This window comes from Lontra canadensis, unplaced genomic scaffold (assembly GCF_010015895.1).
Source record: "Lontra canadensis isolate GAN:19392208 unplaced genomic scaffold, GSC_riverotter_1.0 scaffold10, whole genome shotgun sequence".
Lineage (NCBI taxonomy): Eukaryota > Metazoa > Chordata > Mammalia > Carnivora > Mustelidae > Lontra > Lontra canadensis.
Window position 1 is genome coordinate 16,599,109 of NW_022631004.1, and position 26,253 is coordinate 16,625,361.

General features: G+C 39.3%; 1 protein-coding gene and 1 long non-coding RNA gene across 2 annotated transcripts in view; both read right to left on the bottom strand.

The window, feature by feature from the left end:
* The window catches only part of LOC116866635, a 40,730-nt gene extending 31,160 nt beyond the window's left edge, over positions 1-9,570 (bottom strand). The window contains exon 1 of the long non-coding RNA XR_004382441.1: positions 9,427-9,570. This is a non-coding gene — a long non-coding RNA (uncharacterized LOC116866635). The remainder of the gene's footprint in view (positions 1-9,426) is intronic.
* A 1,118-nt stretch (positions 9,571-10,688) lies between these two features.
* LOC116866633 (serine protease 52-like) lies at positions 10,689-23,550 on the bottom strand. The gene is made up of 5 exons (XM_032855724.1): positions 23,431-23,550; positions 16,506-16,701; positions 15,451-15,692; positions 13,948-14,090; positions 10,689-10,975 (listed from the first exon to the last, which is right to left on the bottom strand). The coding sequence occupies exons 1-5, from the start codon at positions 23,501-23,503 to the stop codon at positions 10,706-10,708; spliced, it is 924 nt and encodes a 307-aa protein (XP_032711615.1). The 5' UTR covers positions 23,504-23,550; the 3' UTR covers positions 10,689-10,705.
* Positions 23,551-26,253: the final 2,703 nt, after the last annotated feature.

Consider the following 26,253-nt stretch of genomic DNA (forward strand, 5'->3'; position numbering starts at 1 on the left):
ATAGAGAACAAACTGAGGGTTGCTGGAGGGGAGGTGGGTGGGGGATTTATTAAATGGGAGAAAGGTATTAAGGAGGGCACTGGTTGTGATGAACACTGGGTGTTGTATATAGGTGATGAATCACTAAATTCTACTGAAACTAATATTGCACTTTATGTTAACTAATTGGAATTTAAATAAAAACTTGATACTACAAAAAAGTTACAAAATGGTCTATTCAGGTTGTGAATTTCTTCCTGGTTCAATTTTGGGAGTTTATAGTTTTCCAGGAATGCATCCATTTTATTAGGTTGCTTAGCTTATTGGCATATAACTGTTGATAATAACTTCTGATGATTGTTTCTACTTCCTTGGTGTTAGTTGTGATCTCTCCCTTTTCATTCATAATTTTATGAATTTAGGCTTTCTCTTCTTTTGGATTAGTGTGGCCAATGGTTTATCGATCTTATTGATTCTTTCAAAAAACCAGCTTCTAGTTTCATTGATACGTTCTACTGTATCTCTGGTTTCTACCTCATTGATCTCAGCTCTAATCTTGATTATTTCCCTTCTTATGTGTGGAGTTGGTTTGATTTGTTGTAGATTCTCCAGTTCTTTAAGGTGTAGAGAGAGCTGGTGTGTTCTGGATTTTTCAATTTTTTTGAGGGAGGCTTGGATGGCTATGTATTCCCCCCTTAGGACCACCTTTGCTGTATCCCATAGGTTTTGGACCGAAGTGTCTTCATTCTCATTGGTTTCCATGAATCGTTTCAGCTCTTCTTTGATTTCGTGGTTGATCCGAGCATTCTTAAGCAAGGTGGTCTTTAGCTTCCAGGTGTTTGAGTTCCTTCTGAACTTTTCTTTGTGATTGAGCTCAAGTTTCAAAGCATTGTGATCTGACAATGTGCAGGGAATAATCTCAGTCTTTTGGTATTGGTTGAGTCCTGATTTGTGACCCAGTATGTGGTCTATTCTAGAGAAGGTTCCATGTGCACTTGAGAAGAATGAGTATTCTGTTGTTTTAGGGTGGAATATTATGTATATATCTATGAGGTCCAGCTGGTCCAATGTGTCATTCAATGCTCTTGTTTATTGATTTTCTGCTTCGATGATCTGTCTATTTCTGAGAGAGGCATGTTAAGATCTCCTACTATTAATGTATTCATATCAATATGACTCTTTATCTTGATTAACAGTTTTCTTACGTAATTGGCTGCTCCCATATTGGGGGCATAGATATTTACAATTGTTAGATCATCTTGGTGGATAGTCCCTTTAAGAATGACGTAGTGGCATTATGTATCTCTGACTACAGTCTTTAGTTTAAAATCTAATTTGTCTGATATGAGAATCACTACCCTAGCCTTCTTTTGAGGCCCATTGGCATGAAAGATGCTTCTCCATCCCTTCACTTTCAGTCTGGGTGTATCTTTAGGTTCAAAAGGGGTCTCTTGTAGACAACATATGGATGGGTCCTGTCGTTTTATCCAATCTGCAACCCTGTGCTGTTTTATGGGTGCATTTAAGCCATTCACATTGAGAGTGATTATTGATAGATATGTTTTTATTGACATCGTGTTACCTTTGAAGTCTTTCTTTCTGTAGATTGTCTCTATATTTCTGTTCAAAAAGACAGTCTCTTCAATAAATGGTGCTGGGAAAACTGGACAGCTATATGTAGAAGAATGAAACTCGACCATTCTCTTACACCATACACAAAGATAAACTCAAAATGGATAAAAGACCTCAACGTGAGACAGGAATCCATCAGAATCCTAGAGGAGAATATAGGCAGTAACCTCTTCGATATCAGCCACAACAACTTCTTTCAAGATACGTCTCCAAAGGCAAAGGAAACAAAAGCAAAAATGAACTTTTGGGACTTCATCAAAATCAAAAGCTTTTGCACAGCAAAGGAAACAGTCCACAAAACAAAGAGGCAACCCACGGAATGGGAGAAGATATTTGCAAATGACAGTACAGACAAAACGTTGATATCCAGGATCTATAAAGAACTCCTCAAACTCAACACACACAAAACAGACAATCATATAAAAAAATGGGCGGAAGATATGAACAGACACTTCTCCAATGAAGACATACAAATGGCTATCAGACACATGAAAAAATGTTCATCATCACTAGCCATCAGGGAGATTCAAATTAAAACCACATTGAGATACCACCTTACACCAGTTAGAATGGCCAAAATTAGCAAGACAGGAAACAACATGTGTTGGAGGGGATGTGGAGAAAGGGGAACCCTCTTACACTGTTGGTGGGAATGCAAGTTGGTGCAGCCACTTTGGAGAACAGTGTGGAGATTCCTCAAGAAATTAAAAATAGAGCTTCCCTATGACCCTGCAATTGCACTACTGGGTATTTACCCTAAAGATACAGATGTAGTGAAAAGAAGGGCCATCAGTACCCCAATGTTTATAGCAGCAATGGCCATGGTCGCCAAACTGTAGAAAGAACCAAGATGCCCTTCAATGGACAAATGGATAAGGAAGATGTGGTCCATATACACTGTGGAGTATTATGCCTCCATCAGAAAGGATGAATACCCAACTTTTGTAGCAACATGGACGGGACTGGAGGAGATTATGCTGAGTGAAAAAAGTCAAGCAGAGAGAGTCAATTATCATATGGTTTCACTTATTTGTGGAGCATAACAAATAGCATGGAGGACAAGTGGAGATGGAGAGGAAAAGGGAGTTGAGGGAAATTGGAAGGGGAGGTGAACCATGAGAGACTATGGACTCTGAAAAATAAGAGGGTTTTGAAGGGGCGGGGGGTGGGATGTTGGGGGAACCAGGTGGTGGGTATTGGAGAGGGCATGGATTGCATGGAGCACTGGGTGTTGTGCAAAAACAATGAATACTGTTACACTGAAAATAAATTTAAAAAATTAAAAAAAATAGGATAACAAAAAAAGTTACAAAATGGTAATAAATGCATACTTATTAATAATTACTTTGAATGTGAATGTAGACTAAATGTTTCAAACAAAATACGTAAGGTGACAAAATGGTTAAAAAACAACAACTGGGGCACCTGGGTGGCTCAGTGGGTTGAGCCACTGCCTTCGGCTCAGGTCATGATCTCAGGGTCGTGGGATCGAACCCCACATCGGACTCTCTGCTCAGCGGGGAGCCTGCTTCTCCCCCCTCTCTCTGCCTGCCTGTCTACTTATGATCTCTCTCTCTGTAAAATAAATAAATAAAATCTTTAAAAAACAACAACAACAACAACAACAACAACATCCATCTATATGCCACCCACAAGTGACTCATTTCAGACCTAAAGACATATGCAATTTGAAAGTGAGGGGTTGGAGAAATATTTGTCATGCAAATGGCTGTCAAAAGAAAGCTGGGGTAGCAATACTTATATCAGACAAAATAGACATTAAAACAAAGACTATAAAAAGAGACAAAGATACTATATAATAAAAAAAGGGATAATCCAACAAGAAGATATAACAATTCTAAATATTTATGCACCTAGAATGGGAGTACCTAAGTACATAAAAGAGTTAATAACAAATATAAAGGAACTAATCAGTAGTAATACAATAATAGTGGGAGATTTTAACACCTCACTTACATTAATGCACAGATCATCCAAACAGAAAATCAACAAGGAACAGTGACTTTGAATGACACACTAACCAGATAGATTTAACAGATATATTCAGGACATTTCATCCTAAAACAGCAGAATACACATTCTTTACAAATGCACATAAAATATTCTCCAGAATAGGTCACATATTAGGCCAGAAATAAAATCTCAATAAATCCAAAAGATCAAAGTCATATTATGCATCTTTTCTAATTATGCTATGAAACTAGAAATCAACTGTAAGAAAAAATCTGGAAAGAGCACAAATACATGAAGGTTGAATAGCGGGATATTAAACCATGAATGGGTCACCAAGAAATCAAAGAAAAAAACAAAATTACATGAAGAAAAATGAAACTGAAAACACCATAGTCCAAAATCTTTGGGATGCAGAAAGTCGTTCTAAAAGGAAAGTTTATGGCACTACAGGCCTATCTAAAGAAACAAGAAAAACCTCAAATAAATAGTCTAACCATACACTTAAAGGACCTAATAAAAGGACAAGCAAAACTCAAAACCAGCAGAAGGAAAGAAATGATAAAGATTAGAGCAAAAATAAATTATATAGAAACAAACAAGGAACAGATCAAAGAACCCAGGAGCTGAGTCTTTGAAAAGATCAACAAATTGTTTAACCTCTAGCCAGAGTCATCAAAACAACAACAACAACAAAAAACCCCAAACAGATGACTCAAACAAAATCACAAGTGAAAGAGGAGACGTAACAACCAACACCAAAGAAATACAAAGGATTATAAGAGAATGTTGTGAAAAATTATATACCAACAAACTGGATAACCTAGAAGAAATGGATAAATTCCTGGAAACATACAACCTACCAAAATTAAAACAAGAAGAAATAGAAAACTTAAGCACACCAATTACCAGCAATGAAATTGAATCCATAATCAAAAAACTCCCAATGAAGAAAAGTTCAGGACTAGATGGCTTCATAGGCAAATTCTATCAAACATTTAAAGAATAGTTAATACCTACTCTCAAACTTTTCCAAAAAATGGAAGAGGAAGGAAAACATCCAAACTCATTCTATGAGGCCAGCATGCCATGATATCAAAACTAGAGAAAGACACCACAAAAAAAGAGAACTACCAACATCCTTAATGAACATAAATGCAAAAATCCTCAACAAAATATTGGCAAACCAAATCCAACAATACATTAAAAAAAATTCACCATGATCAAGTGGGATTTGTTCCTGGGATGCCAACATGGTTCAATATTTGCAAATCAATCTACATGATCCATCACATCAATAAGAGAAAAGATAAAAATCATATAGTCATTTCAACAGATACAGAAAAACATTTGACAAAGTATAACATCCATGACAAAAACCCTCAACAAAGTAGCTTTAGAGGGAACATACCTCAAAATAATGAAGACCTTATACGTAAAACTCATAGCTAACAACATCCTCGATACAGAAACACTGAGAGCTTTTCTCCTAGGTCAGGAACAACACAAGGATGGCCACTCTCACTACTTTTATTCAACATAGTACTAGAAGTCCTAGCCACAGCAATCAGACAACAACAACAACAAAATAAAAGGCATCCAAATTTGTGAGGCATGAGGAAAACTTTCACTATTTGCTGATGACATGACACTATATATAGAAAACCCAAAAGACTCCACCCCAAAAACTGCTAAAACTGATAAACAAATTAAGTGAAGTCACAGGATACAGAATCAATGTACAGAACTTAAAAAATTTTTTTATTAATTCATTTAGCCACTGTATAGTACATAATTAGTTTTTTATGTAGTGTTCAGTGGTTCATTAGATAAGTATAACACCCAGTGGTCATCACAGCACATGCCCTCCTAAATACCCATCACGCTATTACCACTCCCTCCAACCTCCTCCCCTTTGAAACCTTCAGATTGTTTCCTGGGGTCCATAGTCTTTCATGGTTCACCTCCCTCTCTGATTTCTCCCCCTTTGGATTTCCCTCCCTTCCCCTATGGTCCTCCATTCTATTGCTTATGTTCCACATATGAGTGAAACCATAAAGGAGATGTGATACATATATATAATGGAATATTATTCAGATATTAGAAACGATGAATACCTACCATTTGGATCAATAGGGATGTAACCCGAGAGCTAAAGTAAGTCAAGCGGAGAAATGTACAGAAATTTGTAGCATTTCTATATACAAATAAAACAGCAGAAAGATAAATTAAGAACACAATCTCATTTACAATTGCCCCCAAAATAACAAAATAGCTAGGAATAAACTTAACCAAAGAGGCAGAAGAGCTGCACTCTGAAAACTATAGAATATTGATGAGAGAAATTAAAGATGATATAAGGAAATGGAAATATATTCCATGCTCATTGATTGGGAGAACAAATATTGTTAAAATTTCCATATTACCCAAAGCAATCCCTATAAAAATACCAACAGCATTTTTCATGGAAGTAGAACAAACCATCCTAAAATTTGTAGAGAACAACAAAAGACCCTTAATAGCCAAAGCAATCTTGAAAAAGAAAAACAAAACTGGAGGTATCACTGTTCCAGACTTCATTACAGAGCTATAATAATCAAAACAGTATGGCACTGGCACAAAAATAGACATATCGGTCAGTGCAACAGAATAGAAGGCCCAGAAATAAACCTACAATTATATGATCAATTAATCTTCAATAAAAGAGGCAAGAATATGCAATGGGAAAAAGACAATCTCTTCAACAAATGGTGTTGGCAAAACTGGACAGCTACATGCAAAAGAATGTATTTGGACCACTTTCTTACACCATACACAGAAATAAACTCAAAATGGATCAAGGACCTAAATGTGAGACCTGAAACCATAAAAATCCTGGAAAAGAGCACAGGCAGTAATTTCTCTGACATTGACCATAACAACATCTTTCTGATTAGTCTCCTGAGGCAAGGGAAATAAAAACAAAAATAAACTATTGGGACTTCATCAAAATAAAAAGCTTTTGTACAGCAAAGGAAACAAGAAACAAAACTAAAAGACAACCTACTGAATGGGAGAAGATACTTGCAAATGACATATCCAATAAAAGGTTAGTATCCAAAATATATAAAGAATTTACAAAACTCAACACCAAAAAAGCAAATAATCCAATTAAAAAATGGGCAGAAGACATGAATAGATATTTCTCCAAAGAAGACATCCAGATGTTGGCCAGCAGACATGAAAAGATGCCTTCACTCATCATTAGGAAAATGCAAATCAAAACCACAGTGAGATATCACCTCACACCCCTCAGAATGGCTAAAATAATAATAGAAAACCTCAAGAAAGAACAAGGGTTGGTGAGGATGTAGAGGAAAAGAAACTCTCGAGCAGTATTGGTGGGAAGGCAAACTGGTGCAGCCACTCTGCAAGACAGTATGTATTTTGATGGCTGCATATTATTCCATAGTATTCCAGTATTTACGTATACTACATCTTTATCCATTTGTCAGTGGGACATCTAATATAGGCCCCCTTTAAATGTAGGTTTTAATTAACCAAGCAAGCAGAATATTAAAGCCACTCACTCACAAGTTTTAAAATCAGTTTATTGAATCCAGAATTTGTGATGTTAACAATATTGAAAAATTTGGCCCCATCTGGTGCTACATTCATTCCTTCCTGTTCTAGCACCCCTAGACTTTATTTTAACAATATTTTGCAGCTTTATTCTAATATGTTAGCAAAATTCTGCCACCTTTTTGTTGTTTAATGTCCTCCCAGTTCCCATTATTTGTACTTTTTCCTGTGGGATACTATGAAACTAAACTGTATTTAGAAACTGGAGGTCGTGAGAGTTGGTGGGTTGAGTCTTGAGGAAAAATAGCATTATTTATAAGGTAACTGCCTCATGTGAGGTCATTACAGTACTTTCAATCAGAGGATAGCTGGAGTTGTCGGAGAAGAAGGATTTTTCTGCTAGCAAGTGAGACTCAGTGGGATATGTTAGGTCAAAATACTCAGACACTGTATTAATCATTCCCCTTTATTGAACCCTTACACCCTGTCCTAATCACCTCAGAGCCACCATCTGTTAATTGAAGGCAGTCCCTACACCCTAGAGCCTGCTGAAATTGTTCAAATTAGCCATTCCCAAACCAGCTTAGCTTGCTTAGCCTGCTTCTCTCATTCTTTCCTGCAAAAACCACAGAAATGCTCTTGCCCACCTTCTCCCTTTGCTTCTTCTGCATCTTTACCAATCCTGTTGCTTCCCCAGGTGGTCTTACATAGTGTGTTGTGCTCCATCTTCTTCCAACCTGTAATAAACTATCTTTTCAATGACAGTTGTCTCCTGATCTGTTGATTTCACCATATGTGAATAATGATGATAATACCTCCATTTAAAAATAGATGCATATAAATCCACTCTAATATCCTATTTCAGTTTTCAGGTTTCTACTCTTCCCCCAGTCCTATCTTTTGTATGAGAGACCTATAGAGGCTATGAATTCAATTTATACTGTATTTATGCAACCACTGCCATTAGACTAGGGACTTAAATTTTGGCTGCATTGGCTCTGCAGCTACAAGAGAGAAGATACTTTTCATATAGCAGATAGAGACACTATCTGGTTCTTTGACTATGGCTTAAGCCCAAAACATAAAACCCTGAGTTTATTAGTTTCTTTAAGCTTTATTCTAGGTAGTTAGGCTGCTCCCATAGCCTTTGTATTTCTTTTTTTTTTTTAATCTTTTTTTAAAATTTATTTTCAGGGGACGCCTGGGTGGCTCAGTTGGTTGGACGACTGACTTCGGCTCAGGTCATGATCCTGGAGTCTTGGGATCGAGTCCCGCATTGGGCTCCTGGCTCCGCAGGGAGTCTGCTTCTGTCTCTGACCTTCTCCTTGCTCATGCTCTCTCTCACTGTCTCTCTCTCAAATAAATAAATAAAATCTTAAAAAAAAATTTATTTTCAGTATAACAGTATTCATTGTTTTTGTACCACACCCAGTGCTCCATGCAGTCCGTTGTATTTCTCATTCTATTATAATGGTTCATTTCAACGGCAATTTGGTCTGCCGTTTGCTTTCAATTGTTAATTCATTCTAAGACACTATAGGTGATAATTAAATGAGTACATGCCACAGACTACTTATGTCCTATTTTCAAGTGGTAACAAATCAGATATCAAATAAAACCCAAATTAGACACCTAATTCCAGACTACCCAGGACAGCAAACAAAACAAAACAATCCCACAAATGGACCCACACTTATATTTTATGGTAAACTGATTTAAACCAAGACACCAAGGCTATTTAATGGGTGAAAAGAAGGTCTTTTCAACTAAATTGGCTGTGTATATGGAAGAAATGAATCTTGATCCATATCACATCATTCATGGAAATTATTTCAAAATAGATCATAAACTTAATGTTAAAGCTAAATAAATAAACATAAGCTAAATAAATAATAAATATATACGTAAATATATACATCTGTTGAAGCACACACACTCAATATATAAGCAACTGGGCATGTCCCTCTATGTAATTTATACCTCAATTTAAAGGAAAAAGTTAGTAGTTTGAGCTCTTATTTCTTCCTTGCAGGGTTGTCAAAAATCAGACATGCTTTGTAATGGAGTCAAAGCAGCCCTCTTCCTGCACACACTTCCTTTCCCAGGATCCTGGCTGAGTGGCCAGGCTGTTTCAACCTCTCTGTCAGCCTCTGCCCTGAGCTGAGGGCACAGGACTGGCTTCTCAGTCTCTCCCAGCCTCTGCCCTCTGGAGGCCAAGTTGAAGGTCAAGTTGCTGTCACAGCTGCTTCTTTCATGAAAAAGAGGAAATTTTTATAAACCTACCTTTTTCAGGAGCAGTCATCCATCTGCTTGTAGCTGTATTTCCCTGCTTACCAATAGTCAAAAGTTTAGGGTAGCTCTGCAGTTTCGGCAAAACAACTACATACCTGCTCTCATCTATTGAAATGCTTCTCCACCCACTCTCTAGATTCAGATGGCGGCGAAACTGTCCTCTTCTGATGCAGCCAATGAAAACACAGAGAATTCTGTTCATCCTCTTTTCTTCCCTTTCACTATGTATATGCAGAAAACATTTCACCTTTTTATTTTATTTTGTTGTTGTTGTTATTCACAGCAAAAGGAATTCTACTTCAGGCAAACTCATATAAAAACACCCATCTTTTTGAGTACAGCTTTTCCCTCTCTCCTCAAAAATGTGCTTAATTGCCTCAGAAAAGAATGCCATTTATTACCTCTTGTCCAGTTGGACAATGGGTGATTGCATGAAGGATGGAGGATGCAAGGATGAAGGATGGAGGGTCCATCTACACTTTCCGATGGTCCAAAATGTAGTCTTGGACTGTTTTTAGACACTATTTAATTTACTATATAATATACTATTTACTATTTACTATTTAACAGTAATCCCTTTGATTTTGCTCTACCCCAATATATTTATCATTTCCTTTTTTGCTTCAGGTTGTTTCTGATGTTTGCCTGCAAAGGTGCCTTGACTACTATAACCCATTTAGCTGTGTGTTTCTTTCCCACTTCATCTCTAGGACATTTCTACTTCAATGACTTCCTGATTCTGAATCAGAGCATTGTTCCACATGACCTCTGAGAGCCCAAAGCAGTAGTTAATGGGCTCTGAACCAGGTGGTAGCTATGGAAGCAAAAGAAGGTGAAGAATAGGATCTTTCTGAAGACCAAATCTGTAGGTCTCAGGGATTAGCTATAAATGAAGGAAGTGAGAAGAGTTGGAATGTTATTTTAAGACCAAAAAAGGAGCGGGTGGACTGTCTACTCCTTTGGAAAGAATCTGTGGAAGGATATCTGTTTATAGGAGAGAAAAGAATAGGATTTCTGTTTCAGAGATCCTTGGCATGCCCCCTGTCCATGCAAAGGTTCTCCATCCAGACCTTTGGAGAGGCCTTAAGATGAAGTTGGTAACCTGCCTCCAAGTTCCAAGGGAACAGTTGGCTCTGCAGTAGGTCGCAGGTGTATTATAAGTATATGACTATTTCAGACACAATTAATCCTATGAGAATCCCTTGTACCCCACCATTGACCTTATTCCAAAAACCGAGGACACTTGGTTTTGAGGCTCTACAGTGTTTAATCACAGGTGTAATAGAAGTATCACAAAATACAGTAACAAGATGGCCCAGGGTGATTGAAGCAAACTGTACCCAGAGTCTGGCTCATGCATATAGGGCCTTCCTGAGAGCGTGGTCTCCGTGTTAATCCATAACAGATAATTAGACACCTTCGTATACACCCCAGGCTTTTCCTTCTGGCCACAGCCCTCTCCCCAGCTGACAATGCCCAGCTGGTACCATATGCTTTCGTTGTTTTTTTTCTGGCAAACCAGAGGTCCCCCACTGTCACCCTAGGAGAAAAAAGTTGTTTGGGAATGGAAGGGACAGTAACAAATTACTTCTATAGCCTATTGAGGTGTGGACAACTGGCACAAGGCAAAAAGCATTTATAGTGTCTTTTGGTGAGAGGACAGTTGGTTTGGCTCTCCAACTTCATGACTATACTCCCAGCCCCATGACTGTCAGACAAAGTGGCAAACAATTTGGTCAAAAACAATGGCAATGAATGATAGTTTGATTTAAAAAAAAAGAATATCCATCATCATCATCAGCATCAGCATCGAGTCGCATGTGTTCATTTTCATGTACCAATGAGTGCTTTTTTAATCCATTTTACCTCAACAACAAAAGTTGATTTCCAGAATTCTTACAATTTTCTCACTGCCTTTGTACTTTAAAACTACTTTCAGCCAACCCATTTTGGTCTTTCTATATAGTTCATAATAACAAAAAGTAAAAAACAAAAACAAATTTCCATTATACCTCATAATAGGTAATTGGTTGAATACAGCAAGTACATAAACTGATACATATAAAATGCGAATGATACAAAAAGTGAGTCAAAATGTTATATTGTGGTTTAAAGCATTAAATTTGAAACAATTTATAAATTTTAAATCATCATGAAAAAGATTGTTAAATAAGGACAAGTAAGGAGAATGGACATCATTGACATGAAAATTGAGGAACACACAATCTTTCAATGCCCCCAAATCTTTGGGCCATTTCTTTATTTAAAAATTTTTAAAGTATCATTGACATACAATGTCATATTAATTTCAGGTGCACAACATAGTCATATGATGATTCTATGTATTATACAGTGCCATTAAGTGTCACCATATAATGTAATTACAACACTATTCACTATATTCTGTATGCTATACTTTTCATCTCTGTGACTTACTAAATTCTATTAAAAATTATGTACCTTCATCAAAAAAATTAGAAATCTCAGATATGGAAAAAGAACAGGAAGAATGCCCATAATTATATAATTAAGTGAATTTATATATAAACACACATATGATTATATGTGAAAAGACTATTTCAGGAAAGATAAAAGGTAACACTGTAAAAATGGTTTCTCTGGGGAGTGAACAGGACAACAAGCATAAGAGGTAAACTTCTGCTTCACTGTACATCCATCTATAACATTTGAATTTTCCCTACCATGCACTCAAATAAATAAATGAAATAAATAACATTTCTAATTCTAGCCATGCAGAGGCAACCCCTTAGTCAAATATAATTGTCCACAACCTTGAGTATGCAAATATGAATACATAGTTGTTATTTATTTTATTATATATTGTTTCACAGCTTACAAAGACTTATTTTTGAAAATGTTAAGTGAGACACAAAAAAGTTGGAAAGAAGTACCATTCAGTAGTATGACAAAAACCCAAAATCCAAAACAAATAAAACCAAACAAACAAGATAGGGGTTTCTTTGATTTTTTTCTAAACCAGATTGTTATGAACGATCACTGTGCCCATCAGCTAACTTTGAACCAAACTCTTCTTTACCCAATTCTTTGAGGTCATTGGAAAGTCCCCTGACCCTTCTTGAAAATGAAGAATTACAATCTCTTCTGTGGAGATGAGGGGATCTACGTGAAGGATATGAGGCAGAACAGCAGCACAGTTAAGACCTTCTATTTCTGAAGCCCAACAGATCTTGGTTTGTATGCCAGGGGGAGCATTTAGCTGAGACAATGTGAAAATGTTCTTCAGCATTTAGGGCTCTGCTTTGATGCTGGTGATAATAACTAAATTTCCTGCAATGCGGCTGTGTTGATGGAAAGAAACAACACCTCTGATGCCCTGTACTCCCCTGCTCTTTGGCAAGCCTGCACTCAATAGGAGCTCCCAGCATTTCTGTAGCTGTTGAACTATCCAAGTCTGGACATGACCAGGCTGGGCTGATGGATTTGGAGCCCTGCTCCTACTGGAACCCAAAAGATGGCTCTAATCGCAGAAGACAGAGTGCCTTCCTTAGAATTCTGGGTCTGTAATTTAACTTGCCAATGTATCCTCTGTAGGGCTGTCAGCTTCTCTGATCCTCAGTTTCCTCATCTGAAATAAGCCTGCTTCCCAGGGCTAGTTAGCAACCCTTTTGTGTATTTGTGGAAGCAATTTGTATGCTCTTAAGCACTGAACAGGTGTAAGAGATGGCGATGGAAAAAATTACATTTATAGAATTTACTATGACCATCCTCTGATCTGAACTGTTTTAAGTGCTTTTGTGCATTGACCCACTTAATTTTCACAATAGTCCTTGAAGGTAGGAACTCTTAACATTCCCATTTTACAGATGAGGAAATTTGAAAAAGCACAGGCCTGGAGGGAAGTCACAGGTTGTAAGTAGAGGAGCTGAGAGGGAAGTTAGGGGAAACTGCACCCCTAACCACTATCCCACACAGTCTCCCTTTGGTTACAGAGCATCTGTACTGGGCTGAATAACATCCCTTCCAAATTCAAGTCTATCTGGAACCTCAGAATGTGAGCTATTTAGAAACAGGACTGTTGTAAATGTATTTAGTTAAATTAAATGAAGTCCTACTGGATTAGGGTAGGTCCTAAGCCAATAACTGAAATCCTTAGAAGAAGAGAAAATAGGAGACAGACATATAGGGGAGAAGTCCATGTGAAGATTGGGGCAGAAAGTGGAATGATTCACCTACAAGCTGAGGAATGCCACCAATTGCTGGAAACTACCAGAAGTAGGAAAAGGCCAGGTGGTATCCTCCCCTAGAGCCTCCAAAGAGAGCATGGCCTTACTGATGCCTTGATTTTGGACTTCTGGCCTCCAGAACTATAAGAGAATACATTTCCATTGTTTGAATCCACCCTGTTTGTGGTAATTTGTTACTGTACTATTAGGAAACTTATCCAGAGGCGGTAGAGGGGAGCAAATTATCCCAGAAATATTCATCAGCCCTCTGGCAGTCCCTCTCCAAACAAGGGACAAGCTCCATTACCTGGCAGGCGTCCTTCCCTTCTTCAGCATTCCTAGCACACAGCATGTTCCTGGTGAGCACATACATAACAGAGGAGCATGTTTCCCATTTGACCAGGTCGAGGCTGACTTTGTTTAGCTGTTGACTCATACTTTTCATAGGAACTGACCCAAAGAAGAAGCAGATAGGGAAAGGCCCCTGAGCTCAAAGTGGTCCTTTTGGGCTGAGGTCAAGCACCCATTCACCATCACGTCTTTTCACCTCAATGACAAAGGAACTACTGTATGGCTTAGAGAACTACCCAAATCTGGACTTAGTGAGGGTGGAGAGGTGTTCAGGAGACACTCAATCCCATCCTCTTTGAATCCAGAGCTCCCCACAACTGGGTATCTATTGGATCCCAGTCTAAGTGTACTCTTCTCACTCTGCAGAAGGTGCTAACTCTGTAGTCCTAAAAAGGTATTTCATTTAAATCCATAAAAAAGTAAAGAAAACTCATGATGGCAATTTCTGTCCTGGTGCCCATGGCTCATAAAAATGGATTTAAATCATGTCAGAACTTTTGAGTAATTCACTGTCTATCTAAGAGGTGAACCTAATACCTAGAATGTTTATTCTTTGAAGACAGGCTATTTCCCTTTTTGTATATTGTTGAATTCCCAGAGCCTAGAACACTGCCTGGAAGAGGATCAATGAGTATGTGTTGAAGGACACAAGAGGAACTTTAAATTAATAAGGTGGTCTTTTTTAAAGTTCATGAAAAGCTTCCAAAGGTAATTCCCAATGAGGAATTCAAAACAGACTCTGAGCTTTGGGACCATGTGGGGATTAATGTATTGTCATTTGTATGTCTACTTAGAAGAATGGCACTGACTGGAATTTTTTTTTTTTTTGGAATTTTTTTTTCTGTTCTTTAGATTTTGGAGTAAGACATATTTACCAAAAATAATGACAAAAGGGCACAATTTTATGAGTTGGCTGGGTGGAGTGATGGGTGTAGGTTACAGGTTGACTCTATAAGGACAAATTTATATTCAGTTTGTCCCCTTCTCCTTGGCCTGGATCTGTAGTTTTCAAATATTTGGGGCACCAAACCCTTTGTTACAGGGGATCAGAACTGACACCATCAACTGGAACAGAGCTGCTCTGCTGACATTAGTGTGGGCTTCTTGGAACCCAGTCCATTTTGCCACTCTTTTGCCCAACAATATATTCCCCCAAATTCCTCCAAGTCACCCTTGGACTCTAAACACTTCTTCCTGGGTTATCACTGAGTCCTTGTTTAGGGTTTGTGTTCTATAATATGGACATAAAATTTGCTACAAGAACCCAGGAAGGCCAAAGAAGGATGATTCACATGTGGACTGAAGTTAAGGCTCATTATGGGTCTTTAAATAAAAACTGGAAGCTTCCAAACCCACCAGGCAGACTTCCCAGAGCTAGAAGAGCCTTCAGAGTTTACTTTCTCATTTAAAACATCAACCAGGGTGCCATCCCCCACTGGGTTGGGCTATAGTAACTCACCGGTAATACCCCATCCAGTCACCCAGCAATTTCTCCAGCTCTCTATGTCAGTGACCTCTGAAAGGCAGATGGGCACTTTCTCGGCATCTAACTTCAATGGAGATTTGAGCAAGAGCAAAGCAATGTCATTATCCAAGAGCCAGCTGTCAAAATAAGGGTGAGTAATTAGCTTGTCCACTTTCATCCTCTTCGACTTCTTGGTGCCAGTGCTTCTTTCACTATGTATAATCTCCAAGTCAGATCTTATGTCAAAACAAAAGAAGGAGAACAAAAAGGTAAGTGGTGGAAGGCAAAAAAGGTGAGCCTTAAGAGAAAATAATTCCACCAGTGTGAGACTGTCATCCTGAGAGCTGGAGGGATGGAGACAGCTGGGGCCATGCACTTGGGCCCTGACTGGGGAGAAGAAGAGAGACCCGAGTTCCAGACTTGCCACATTGCCAAACAGCTTTTGCCTTGATGGCCTCTTGGGCAAATCCACTTGTAAATTTTATTAACAACTGTCTGAAAGTCGTGCTATGTACAAGTAACTGAGGGACTTGATCTTGATTTGCAAGAAGGGGTGGACTAGCTATTAACAAACACCTAAGTTTCTCAAAGATATTGATGTATGGACCTGAGCTAAGACAGCATCTCAGGAACTTCTGTCGTGCAGCCAGGCCTGGTACCCTCCCCTTGGATCCCAATCCCTTCTAGGATTCTCAGAATCCATGGTCACTGTCAAGTTCATTTTCTCCCCAAGTAATGAAAATGCTTAGGAAAGTATTTTCCAAAGGTTTGGACCAGGACCACATGCACTTGGCAAGATGCCGAGAAGTCCAAAGAACATTTGTTCTGCCATCTGGGTCCGATGAAATAAGACGTAAAACATCCTAGGAAGAGAACAGTGTCTCTACCACCTGCAAAGTGTGATATTCAATCACACAGGCATATATTTAGCCTCCTGGTGTTTCGTTTTGAGACTGACAAACTTGGATGGAGTTTCCAGGAGAATAATAAGGATGTAAGGACAAATATTCTAGCACATCAGTTAAAACAGGTCTGTCTGGAATACTTACTTATGTCTGTTTATGAAGCAGTGGGCCGCAGTTAAAATCCACCACCTGCTGAGGATCGATCCTCCGCAGATATGTCTCCTGCGGTGAAGAATACTCACCTGCCATGGAAAATCTGTAATGTCTGCAGGTTCCCCGCCTACGATTTCCAAAGTTTCTGACTTCTCAAGCCTGCTACTTTTTCTTTGGCCACAGGTCACTGAAAGCAAAAAGAAGGAAGAGGGACAAGAGAACCAGGGCTCGACTGTCAAGGTTGGTTGGCTTGGAAGAAACTTAAGTTTAGTGCCCCTTCTTCTTGCCTCCCCAGCACACAGATAGCAGTGGCTTAGCCAGGTTAACTAGCACCAGGCAGGAGATCCATCAAACAAGAATGATACTTCCTAATGCTGGTGAAAGGCATCACAATTGTAATGATGTGTTTATCGGGAACAATGGCTCCTTCTTTCACCACAGCTTTGCTTTTTGGAAGGCTCTCCCTCTGAGGGCTTGTGCGAAGGGAGACACTACCACAAACCCTGGAGCTGGATCTTTTTATTGCCTTTCAGTAAGGAAGCCTAAATGGGAATATTCATTTATTTGAAAATAGGCCCCAGTGTCCTCTGAAAAATAAGGCCGTGGTATGGTACCTTGGCATAGACCATAATAAAATCCTTCTCCTTAGCTCTGGACTTATATTTTCAATTCTATACCTGGATGACACAGACACCAGAAATTCTACAGGCAAAGGGAAATTGATCAGCCCCTTCCTTCCTGATTGCTGTCCTGTATTTCCTACTGTGATTAGTGGCACCGCTTTTCATTTAATTTAATTCTAGGAATTCCAATTGCACCTTAAAAGGAATGAAAATTTTGGCATTTTCTATGTGGTAGGATTGTTTTGAGATCTTTTATTGTCTTCTAAATGTCATTTGAGTAATGAGAAAAATAAATATCATAAAATCTAAAACATCGAGTGCTTACTACTTGCCAGGCACCATTCTGTTTTGCACAAAACAATTTAATTATCTGTTAGGGTTAGGACAGCTGGCCAAAACCCAAAAGTTTGTAACTGAACCAAGATTTGAACCTAGGTAGTCTGGCTCCAGAATCTCTTTTCATTACCACTGGGCAAACTGCTTTCTAATTGCTAACCATGCTTATGCATAGGGAGAAAAGACAATGACATTAAAAAATTTCCATAGACATGTATAATATGAAAGGTATACCTATTCAAACCATCTCCACACCACACATCACTACCACCCATGTTACCATCACCAAATATCACCATAGCCATACAACTCCACCACCACACAATACCAGTACTACGTATCCCCATCACATATCCCCACATCACAGGTTACCACACCACACTACCTTGCCACCACACAACACAATATACAACCTCACCACCACATGTCCCCACCATGTCACCCTCATCACACCGCTCATTACTACCACATTTTCCCACAACCAATGCATGTCACCACCACTGCCAAGCACCAGCCCTGCTACTGCTTATCTCTGCCTTTGGGTTTCTCTCTTCCAACTTTCCTGGCCCTTCAGCAACCCAGAAGTACCATGCTCCTTCCTACCCCAGGGCTTTTCTCCATGCCTCTACCAGAAAGACAGGCTTCTATCTCATATGCCGCTCTTTGCCTGTTTAATTCCTGTGTATCCCTCACATTTTAGCTCAATTATAAAGTCCTTTAAGAAATCTTCCTTGCCTTTCAAGATTACATAAGCTACCCTCCATATAACTTTCTTTCCTGACACCCTACTTTCCACTAACAGCAGAAATTAACTATTTGTGAAACTGCTAAAGTCTATTTCCTCCATTAAATTCTAATCTCTATGAAGGCAAGAGACATGTTTTGCTAATTTTCGTATCCCCATTATCTGATTTAGAGACTGGTACATGGTGGAAACCCAATACATACTTATGAATAAATGGATGGATGGGTGGATAGATGGATGGATAGGGTGGACAGTAAAGGTCTTAATATCAGTGGTAAAATCCTTGACATACTAATGACCTGTACAGGTGATCAGGAATTGAGGGACCTTAGTTCAAAATGCTGCCCCCCCCCCACACACACACCTAAAGAATTGGCTGTTCTTTGAGTTCCTAATTCAGAAAGCCTTGGGCAGGAGGAGAATAAGTGGCTCATACAGGTGTCATTTCATTTGAAGATACAAAGAGAATAAGGAGCTGTTGCTTAGGAATATCTTCCTCACCCACATTGCTCCTGTCAAGAAAGACATTTAGGAATTCTCAGTGGAACACCACACACGGCAAGGACCCTGAACCCGAACCTCCAATGAAAATGTTGAGTTTTCAGGGTCGAAAAGGGAATCTTGGAATTAATCTACAATAAAGCAAAGTTGGATCTCTGGGAAATTTTCTAAATACTTGAATAAGATAATGATTTTTGAAAGTTTAAACAAAACTACTGAAGATTAAGATTCAGATTGGATTCATGGTTAAAATCTCTAATATATCAGTCTTTTGCAACATAATAACTACTACTTATTGAATACCTACTATGAGTCAGCTTCTGCATTTTGCATATGTGTGAGACACTTAATATTCCCAGTGAAACTCTAAGATATGTTTTATTATTCCCATTTTATAGTTGAAGAAATCATCTCTGAGACATCATGTGATTGCCCATGATTATTTAGCTTGTATGGGGCAGATGGGGATTTTTCAGTCGTGTGTGTTTGGTTCTGAAGTCTAATTATTTATGTTTCTTGCCCATAGCTTTCACAGTATATCTATATTTCAACAAAGTCTCTGCTCAATTCTTTGAGAATCTTATTGGCTAAAATGATTGTATGTGATTTGATGACTGCTCTCTAAGATGAACATCAAACAGGTTGAGACATTATATCCAAAGCATTGGTCTTCAACTCTGTGTGTACCTGCAATTATGGAGTGAGATGGAGAAAAGATTTCACCTGGAGAGCTAAGTCTGACTGGGAGGCAGTGGCTATCTGTAGTCCTCTATGTAAGACAAGTTTAAAGGTGCATCTAAGTGCAATAGAAAAAAGGACTATGATCTATCAGTAGTTTTTGCTAAAGGTCTGGGGATGTTAGATTGGCAGTAGGATACCAAACCAGGCTAGTGCTAATAGATACCTTTAAAATTTAAATGGGTAAAAACTCATCTTAATCCTGGGGGAAAAGTACACAATAAGGCCTGACATGAAACTGAGCAAGAACTAATATTACAAATGAGAGAATTGAGATTGAAAGATATCTGGGCCAGATCTGAATCCTGGCCATGGGCCATCAATATCAAACTCAATAAAAGCCTTGCAACTCCAGATAGAAAAATAATAGATCCAAAGCTCTAGACTGTGAAGGGAGCTTGGAAGTTTTCATATGAAAATATCAACCATAAGATGCTGATAACATGATATCACTGCTAAGTTCTCTACTTCATAGATGGCAGCATTTGAATGGTTGTCAGTCTGGAGCCACACAGGCAAGAATGACATTAACAATTGGAGTATATTCAGAGATGAGTGGCCAACATAAGAAACCTTACAAGAAACATGAAAGGAAAGAAGACTCAGATGGGCCTTCAGATTCTTGCAGGACTTTCTTAAAGATGAGGTATCAGGGTTGTTCAGATCCACCATCAGTGGGTAAAAACTACAGAATGATATAAAAAATCTTACAGAAGTCTAAAACTTCTGCCATATTGTTATATTCCACATTGTTGTTATTTGCACAGAATTGAGGCTGATCTGGACAATCTGAGACTGTGAACATGAAATTCAGGAGAGTCCAGAGCCCAGTTATATATTCTTTGTATTAAATATTTGTATATTATTTGCGGGATTTCTCTATAGGGGAATAGGCTACCTGTAGAGTCTTTAGTTTTCTCAAGGAGTGCACTTGTGATGAGCACCAGGGGTTGTATGGAAGTATTGAGTCACTATATGGCACACCTAAAGCTAATATTAGACTGTATGTTAGCTAAGTGGAATTTAAATAAAAACTTTAAAAAATGAGGGGATTTAATAAGATTATCTCTAAGGTTCTTTCCCATTTTAACACACTGTACTTTTACAGTTCAAAATGGTGAGAGGGAAATATTTTTACCTGAATTACATTAATGTAAAATGTCATCTTTATTTAAATTCTTATATTTAAAATATATATTTTAGCCTCCTTATTAATTTTTCCTTAAGAGGTATATCACTTCAATTACAATGTTTTAAATGCTTTATTGATATTGATGTCAGGCTGCCAAACGTCATGCATACTGAAATGTCCATGTATTTACATGAAAAGTCTCATGCAAGTACAATGATTTTTTTTATATTTTCATATGTTAATGGTTCAACTTCATTGAAAATTACATAGAATTGGGACTGACTTGAAAAATAAAAGACCTGTGGTTGTGAATTTTAGGAGAATCCCTGGGAGCCCAGGGGGCTCTATTTTCTGTAGATAGAGAACCAAATGAATTTTTGAGTCTGTCAGCACCACAGAGCAAAATTCCTGGGGGTGTTTCAGAGATGTCCCTTTGCAAGTCCCACCTGAATGAAATAACTTCAGACTCTAGATTTTTCCCAAGGGACTGACTGATCCAGACCCAGGGATGTGACCAAGCAGATTAAGATAGGAAGGTCTCATTTCAGCTTTTTAGTCCAAAGTGTTTTCTCTTTGCTCATACTATCAAGCTGTCTTAGACAAATAATCTTTCTCCCCAAAGATTCTACGGATATGTTGGTGACTATGAGAGAACGAGAAGAATGACCAGAGAGACAGAACTCAAATGTGCAAAAGGCACTCTGGTCGTAGCATGAAACTTCCTGATTCTGCCCTAGCTGGCAGGGCACCTGGTGAAGAGGGAAGGAAATGAGTTTTGGAGTCAGAAGTTCTGCGTTGCTTGCATTATTTGCTGGCTGTGTGACTTGGAGCCGGTGATTTAACATCTCTAAGCTTCAGTGTTCTCATCTTTAACACAAATGTAAGTTAATGTAACATTTCATGTGACATTGATTTAGAGGGATGGCATTTGGCTTCACTCTAATCTGGATCAAGGAGAAAGAGGTCTGAGTTTTGCCCAAAACCCTTGGTGAAATCTGAGGTCATCACTGGGCAAAATTTTAGTGGGAGAAAGCATTTGCTGGTTGTCTTCCTACATCAATGGTCATATTTATGCTCTTCTGCTAAATCTTCCTGTCCTTCCAAAATCCAAGGCTCAATTCTTAGACCACCTCTCTCTCTTTGCACTTTAACAAAGTATGTCCTGGGGTATCTCCTCCCAGCCATAACTTTGAATATCATCTTTATACAGAAGATCTCACATTTGACCTCTCAGATCTCTTCACTTAGCCCTCAACTCTTTAACCAACTGCCCTACTCACAAGAATGTCTAAGAGGCACCTCAAACTTAATGTGGCCCAAATAGAACTCTCAGCTTACTTGACCCCAGTAAAGTCAAATCTGCCTTCCTATATGCTTCCCACAGTTATATTTTGCATCTGTTTGCTTAGGCAAGAAATTCATCTGGGAGTTATCCTTGACAACTCCTTTTCTCTGTCTCCTGGCATCCAATGCATCAGCCAGTCCAGTCAGCATTATCAAAAGATATCCAGAAACCAACCACTTCCCTCCATGCCTGCTGCTCTAAACCCATCCAGACCATCACGCCTTCATGCTCACTCACTCTTGCCCCTGCACACATTTCCTCTGCAGCAACCGGTGTCTCTTTCTCAAGTACCTCTCATTTCTCACTCTCCTATTTAGGCTCTTTGATGGCTTCCCATTGTAACCAGAATAAAATCCAAAGTCCTTCCTCTGCCTTTATAAGGCTCAGCATGGTCTGGACCCCACTGGTCCCTCTGAGCCCATCTCTCTTCAGTGACCCCTTCCCATTCACTCTGTCTGCCCCAGTGACATCAATCTGTATGCCTCCAAAACATACTGAGCTCATTCACTGCACAGGGCCTTTGCACTTGCTGTCACATCTGCTTGGAAATATGTCTCCTTCTTATCAGATGGCTCTCGATGCCTTTTTGAGGTTTCCTGAAAGCCTTCCTGAGACCACCTACTAGTAGAGTCTCAACAACCACCTACAGGCCTTCCATCATATAAGCCCATATTTGTGCTTTATACCATTTAATAAGAACTGAAATTAACTTATTTACTCATTTTATATGTTTAATATGTCCTTCCCCTCATTAGATAGTAAAACTGCCTGAGTATAGGAAATGAATATGCCATTCTCTGTTATAAACCAACTCCTAAAACAACTCCTGGCACATGGTAGAGGTTTATAATATTTGTCAACCAACAACTGACTGAACATAACACAAGTCTCCAGAAATTCTCAGAACCCAGGGGGAATCCATAGTAGCTATTAATACACTGCCTTCATTATAGTTATATCATGTTACTGTTTTGCATTAGGCCAATAAGGCTCTACATGATCCTTCAGAATGTTTTCAAAGAGAAAGCACCCTTACTCATGACCTTGAAGCTGTAGGAATGTGGCTAGTTTCATCTCCAGCTTGATGGCTGGTTACCCCTCTCAAAGGCTTGTTACCCCTCTCAGCCATCCACTATGGAAAACTCTGGGACCTAACATACACATAAAATACACACATGCATGCATACACACACACAGAGACACACACACACACACACACACCTCAGTCTTCTCCACATATAACTTCAAAGTTGAAGGTGTTGTGGGAGCAATGATCTGAAAGTCTGGTCCATGTGCCTGGGAGGGCATCAGATTCACTTTAAGGACTTAATAAAAGTGCAGTTCCCTGGATCCGCTCCCCCCCCCCCCGCCCTGAGCTGTGGAATCAGCATCCTAGAACGTGACCTTTTGAACAAGGTCCCCAGGTGATCCTCCTGCACCCCAGTGAGCAAGGGCCCCAGTGAGGCACAGACACAAAAACACCACGAGCCACCTACATTCTAGGGAGCTGTGTATCCAGGGCAGCAGCAGGGCAACCAGCAGCAGAGTACTGCTTTTCCATCCCTCCATCCTTTCATTGGCCCTGGTCTTTACTCAGGTCAATGGAAAGCCTTCAGGTGAGACTGTACAAATTCAATTCAGTGGGACCAAGTCTGAGCGTTGCTCTGTGTGCCTACTATCTCACAGCCTGACCATCAGGGTCACAATAGAGCATTGGGTGAAGCAGCCATGGTCCAGACAAAGCAGCCAAGTGGCATCCTGCCTCCAGGACCTGATGATTTCCATGAGCCAATCCTCTGGGATGTGGAGGCCAGTTTGGAACTGGGGACAGGGGCAGGAGAGTAGGAGACCTCCATACCAGTTGGGATCCTGTAAGTCGAGGCATCTCAGATTCACTAATGCATCAGGACAAAAGAGCTGAAGCCACTCCCTAGGAGAAAGGATCTGAGGCTTCTGGTCCAAACAGCTCAGGTGATACAGCAGAGTGAGGATAGCCTCAGACACCTAAACAAGAGAACTCGCATCACCTGGGGGACCTAAGAGGAACTACTGAACTTTGAGCCTCAGATTACTCCTCTGCACAATAGAGATAACAATGATACAACATTATATTGTTGGGAGGATTAATGAGATAATGTGTGTATCTTAGCACAGGCAAATACCAAGCCCATGATTTTAATTCTCTACTAATATCATTTCTACCAATGTCTTCTCCCTACTAATTGCATCTCCACAGGCTCTGGCAAATGAGGTTACATTGACCAGCACTGTCTAAAGCAAGACCTGCATAAAGTACATCTCCATGCAGGGTGGTTTTCATTGATACAGTTCATTCACTTGTTCAATAGTTTAGCTAGCATTTTATGCAGCACTTTCTACATGCCAGGCTTGTGAGATGATGCAAAGATGAACAATATTTGTTCTCTGTCTCCTAGAAGCTCTTTCCCATCTGGAAGAGACATGTGACCAAAGACATCAACAATACAGTGGCTTAAGTGTATCACTGTGAACTGTAGAGAGGTGCCCAACCCAGTCTGGGAGGAACATGTGTATGTGGTGGATGGTGGAAAGAGGATATTAGGGAAGATTCTCCAGAGAAAATAAGCTCTGTCTGGGCTGAGTCCGGCTACAAAGAGAAATGGTATTAAGGATGGACAGACAGGCATTTGTTATGGGTTGACTGGTGTCTTTCCAAAAGTCTTCTTTTGAAGTCCCAAACCATAGTACCTTAGATTGTGACCTTATTTGGAAATAGGGTTGTTGCAGATACAATTAGTTAAGATGAGGTTGTCCTAGAGCAGGGTTGGTCCCTAATTCAATATCACTGATGTCCTTGTAAAAAGGGAAAACTTGGATACACACATACACAGGGAGAATACCAAGTGAAGATTAGAGTTAGGCTGCCACAAGACAAGGAACTACCCAAAGCTAGGAGAGGCCTGGAACAGATCCCTCCCTAGTGCTTTCAAGGGAGCATGGTTTCCTGACACCTTGATTTTGGACTTTTGGCCTCCAGAACTCCAAACAATAAATTTCTGTTGTTCTGAACTACCCAGTTTGTGGTACTTTGTAATGGCAGTCCTAGGAAACTAATGATGGCATTCTAGAAGGGCAGAAAACATGTGCAAAAATACCAAGGTGTATGGGAACTACAGTATCTTTTTTTTTTAAAGATTTTCTATTTTTTATTTTTAAAGATTTTATTTATTTATTTGAGGTGAGGGAAGGCAGAGGGAGAGGGAAAAGCAGGTTTCCCACTGAGCAGGGAACCTGATGAAAGGCTCGATCCCAGGACTCTAGAATCATGACCTGAGCTGAAGGCAGATGCTTAACCAACTGAATGACCCAGACACCCCAATATTTATCTATTTGTTTTAGAGACAGGGAGAGAGAGAGAGAGAGATCATGAGTGGGAGGGGCATAGGGAGAGCAAGAGGGAATCCCAAGCAGACTCCTCGCTGAGTGCAGAACCTGATGCAGGGCTTGACATCAGGAGATCACTGCCTGAGCTGAGACTGAGTCAGACGCTTAACATACTGTGCCACCCAGGTGCACCCTATGGGAACTTTCAAGTTAAACCATATATAATTGCTGTTTTAGAAGCTCCAAAATAGTCTTAATATTGGCAATTTCAAATGGTACACTAAAACATTGAGCTGGAATAATGTACAAGTTTGAGCAGGAGAAAGAGGTCAATTTATTGAATAAAGCTCAAATCTAAATAAACAGTCTTCCCTACTATGCCGCCACTGAATAATTCTCAAAAGAAATCACCATGCATATGACAGGTATATGGGGAGCAAGGATTATTACTAAAGACTGGCAAGGAGCTAGAGATGTAAACATTCTCCAAAATTCTATACATAATGGATTTCCATTTCAGGGGAAAAGACTATAGACATTTTTCTTTGCCTTACTGTCTAGAGGCTTTAAAATTTATCTTTAAAACTCTGGAAATATCCCATCAGAATAAGAAAAAGGCAGATGAAATATTAGGAAGTTAGTTCATGTTATTGGGTATAGACTTTTCACACAATAAGCATTTACAATACTTCTCATAGCTGTAAGCAAAGCATCAGAATTCATCCACTTAGCTCATATTTTTCTATGCTAGAAGGGGGCCTGAAATGGGAGAGAAAGCTTCCTCACTACTGTTCTTTGGAAAACAGCATGAAGTTGAATTTCATTGAGGCTATAAATGTTTTCATCCTTTGGGGTGCTGGAGAGCTTGTGTGTATGAGGTGGAACAGGGCAGAAATAAAGAAATCCCAGTGTCATCCACAATCCTGCTCAATTTAACCACACCGTGTCCATGGCTG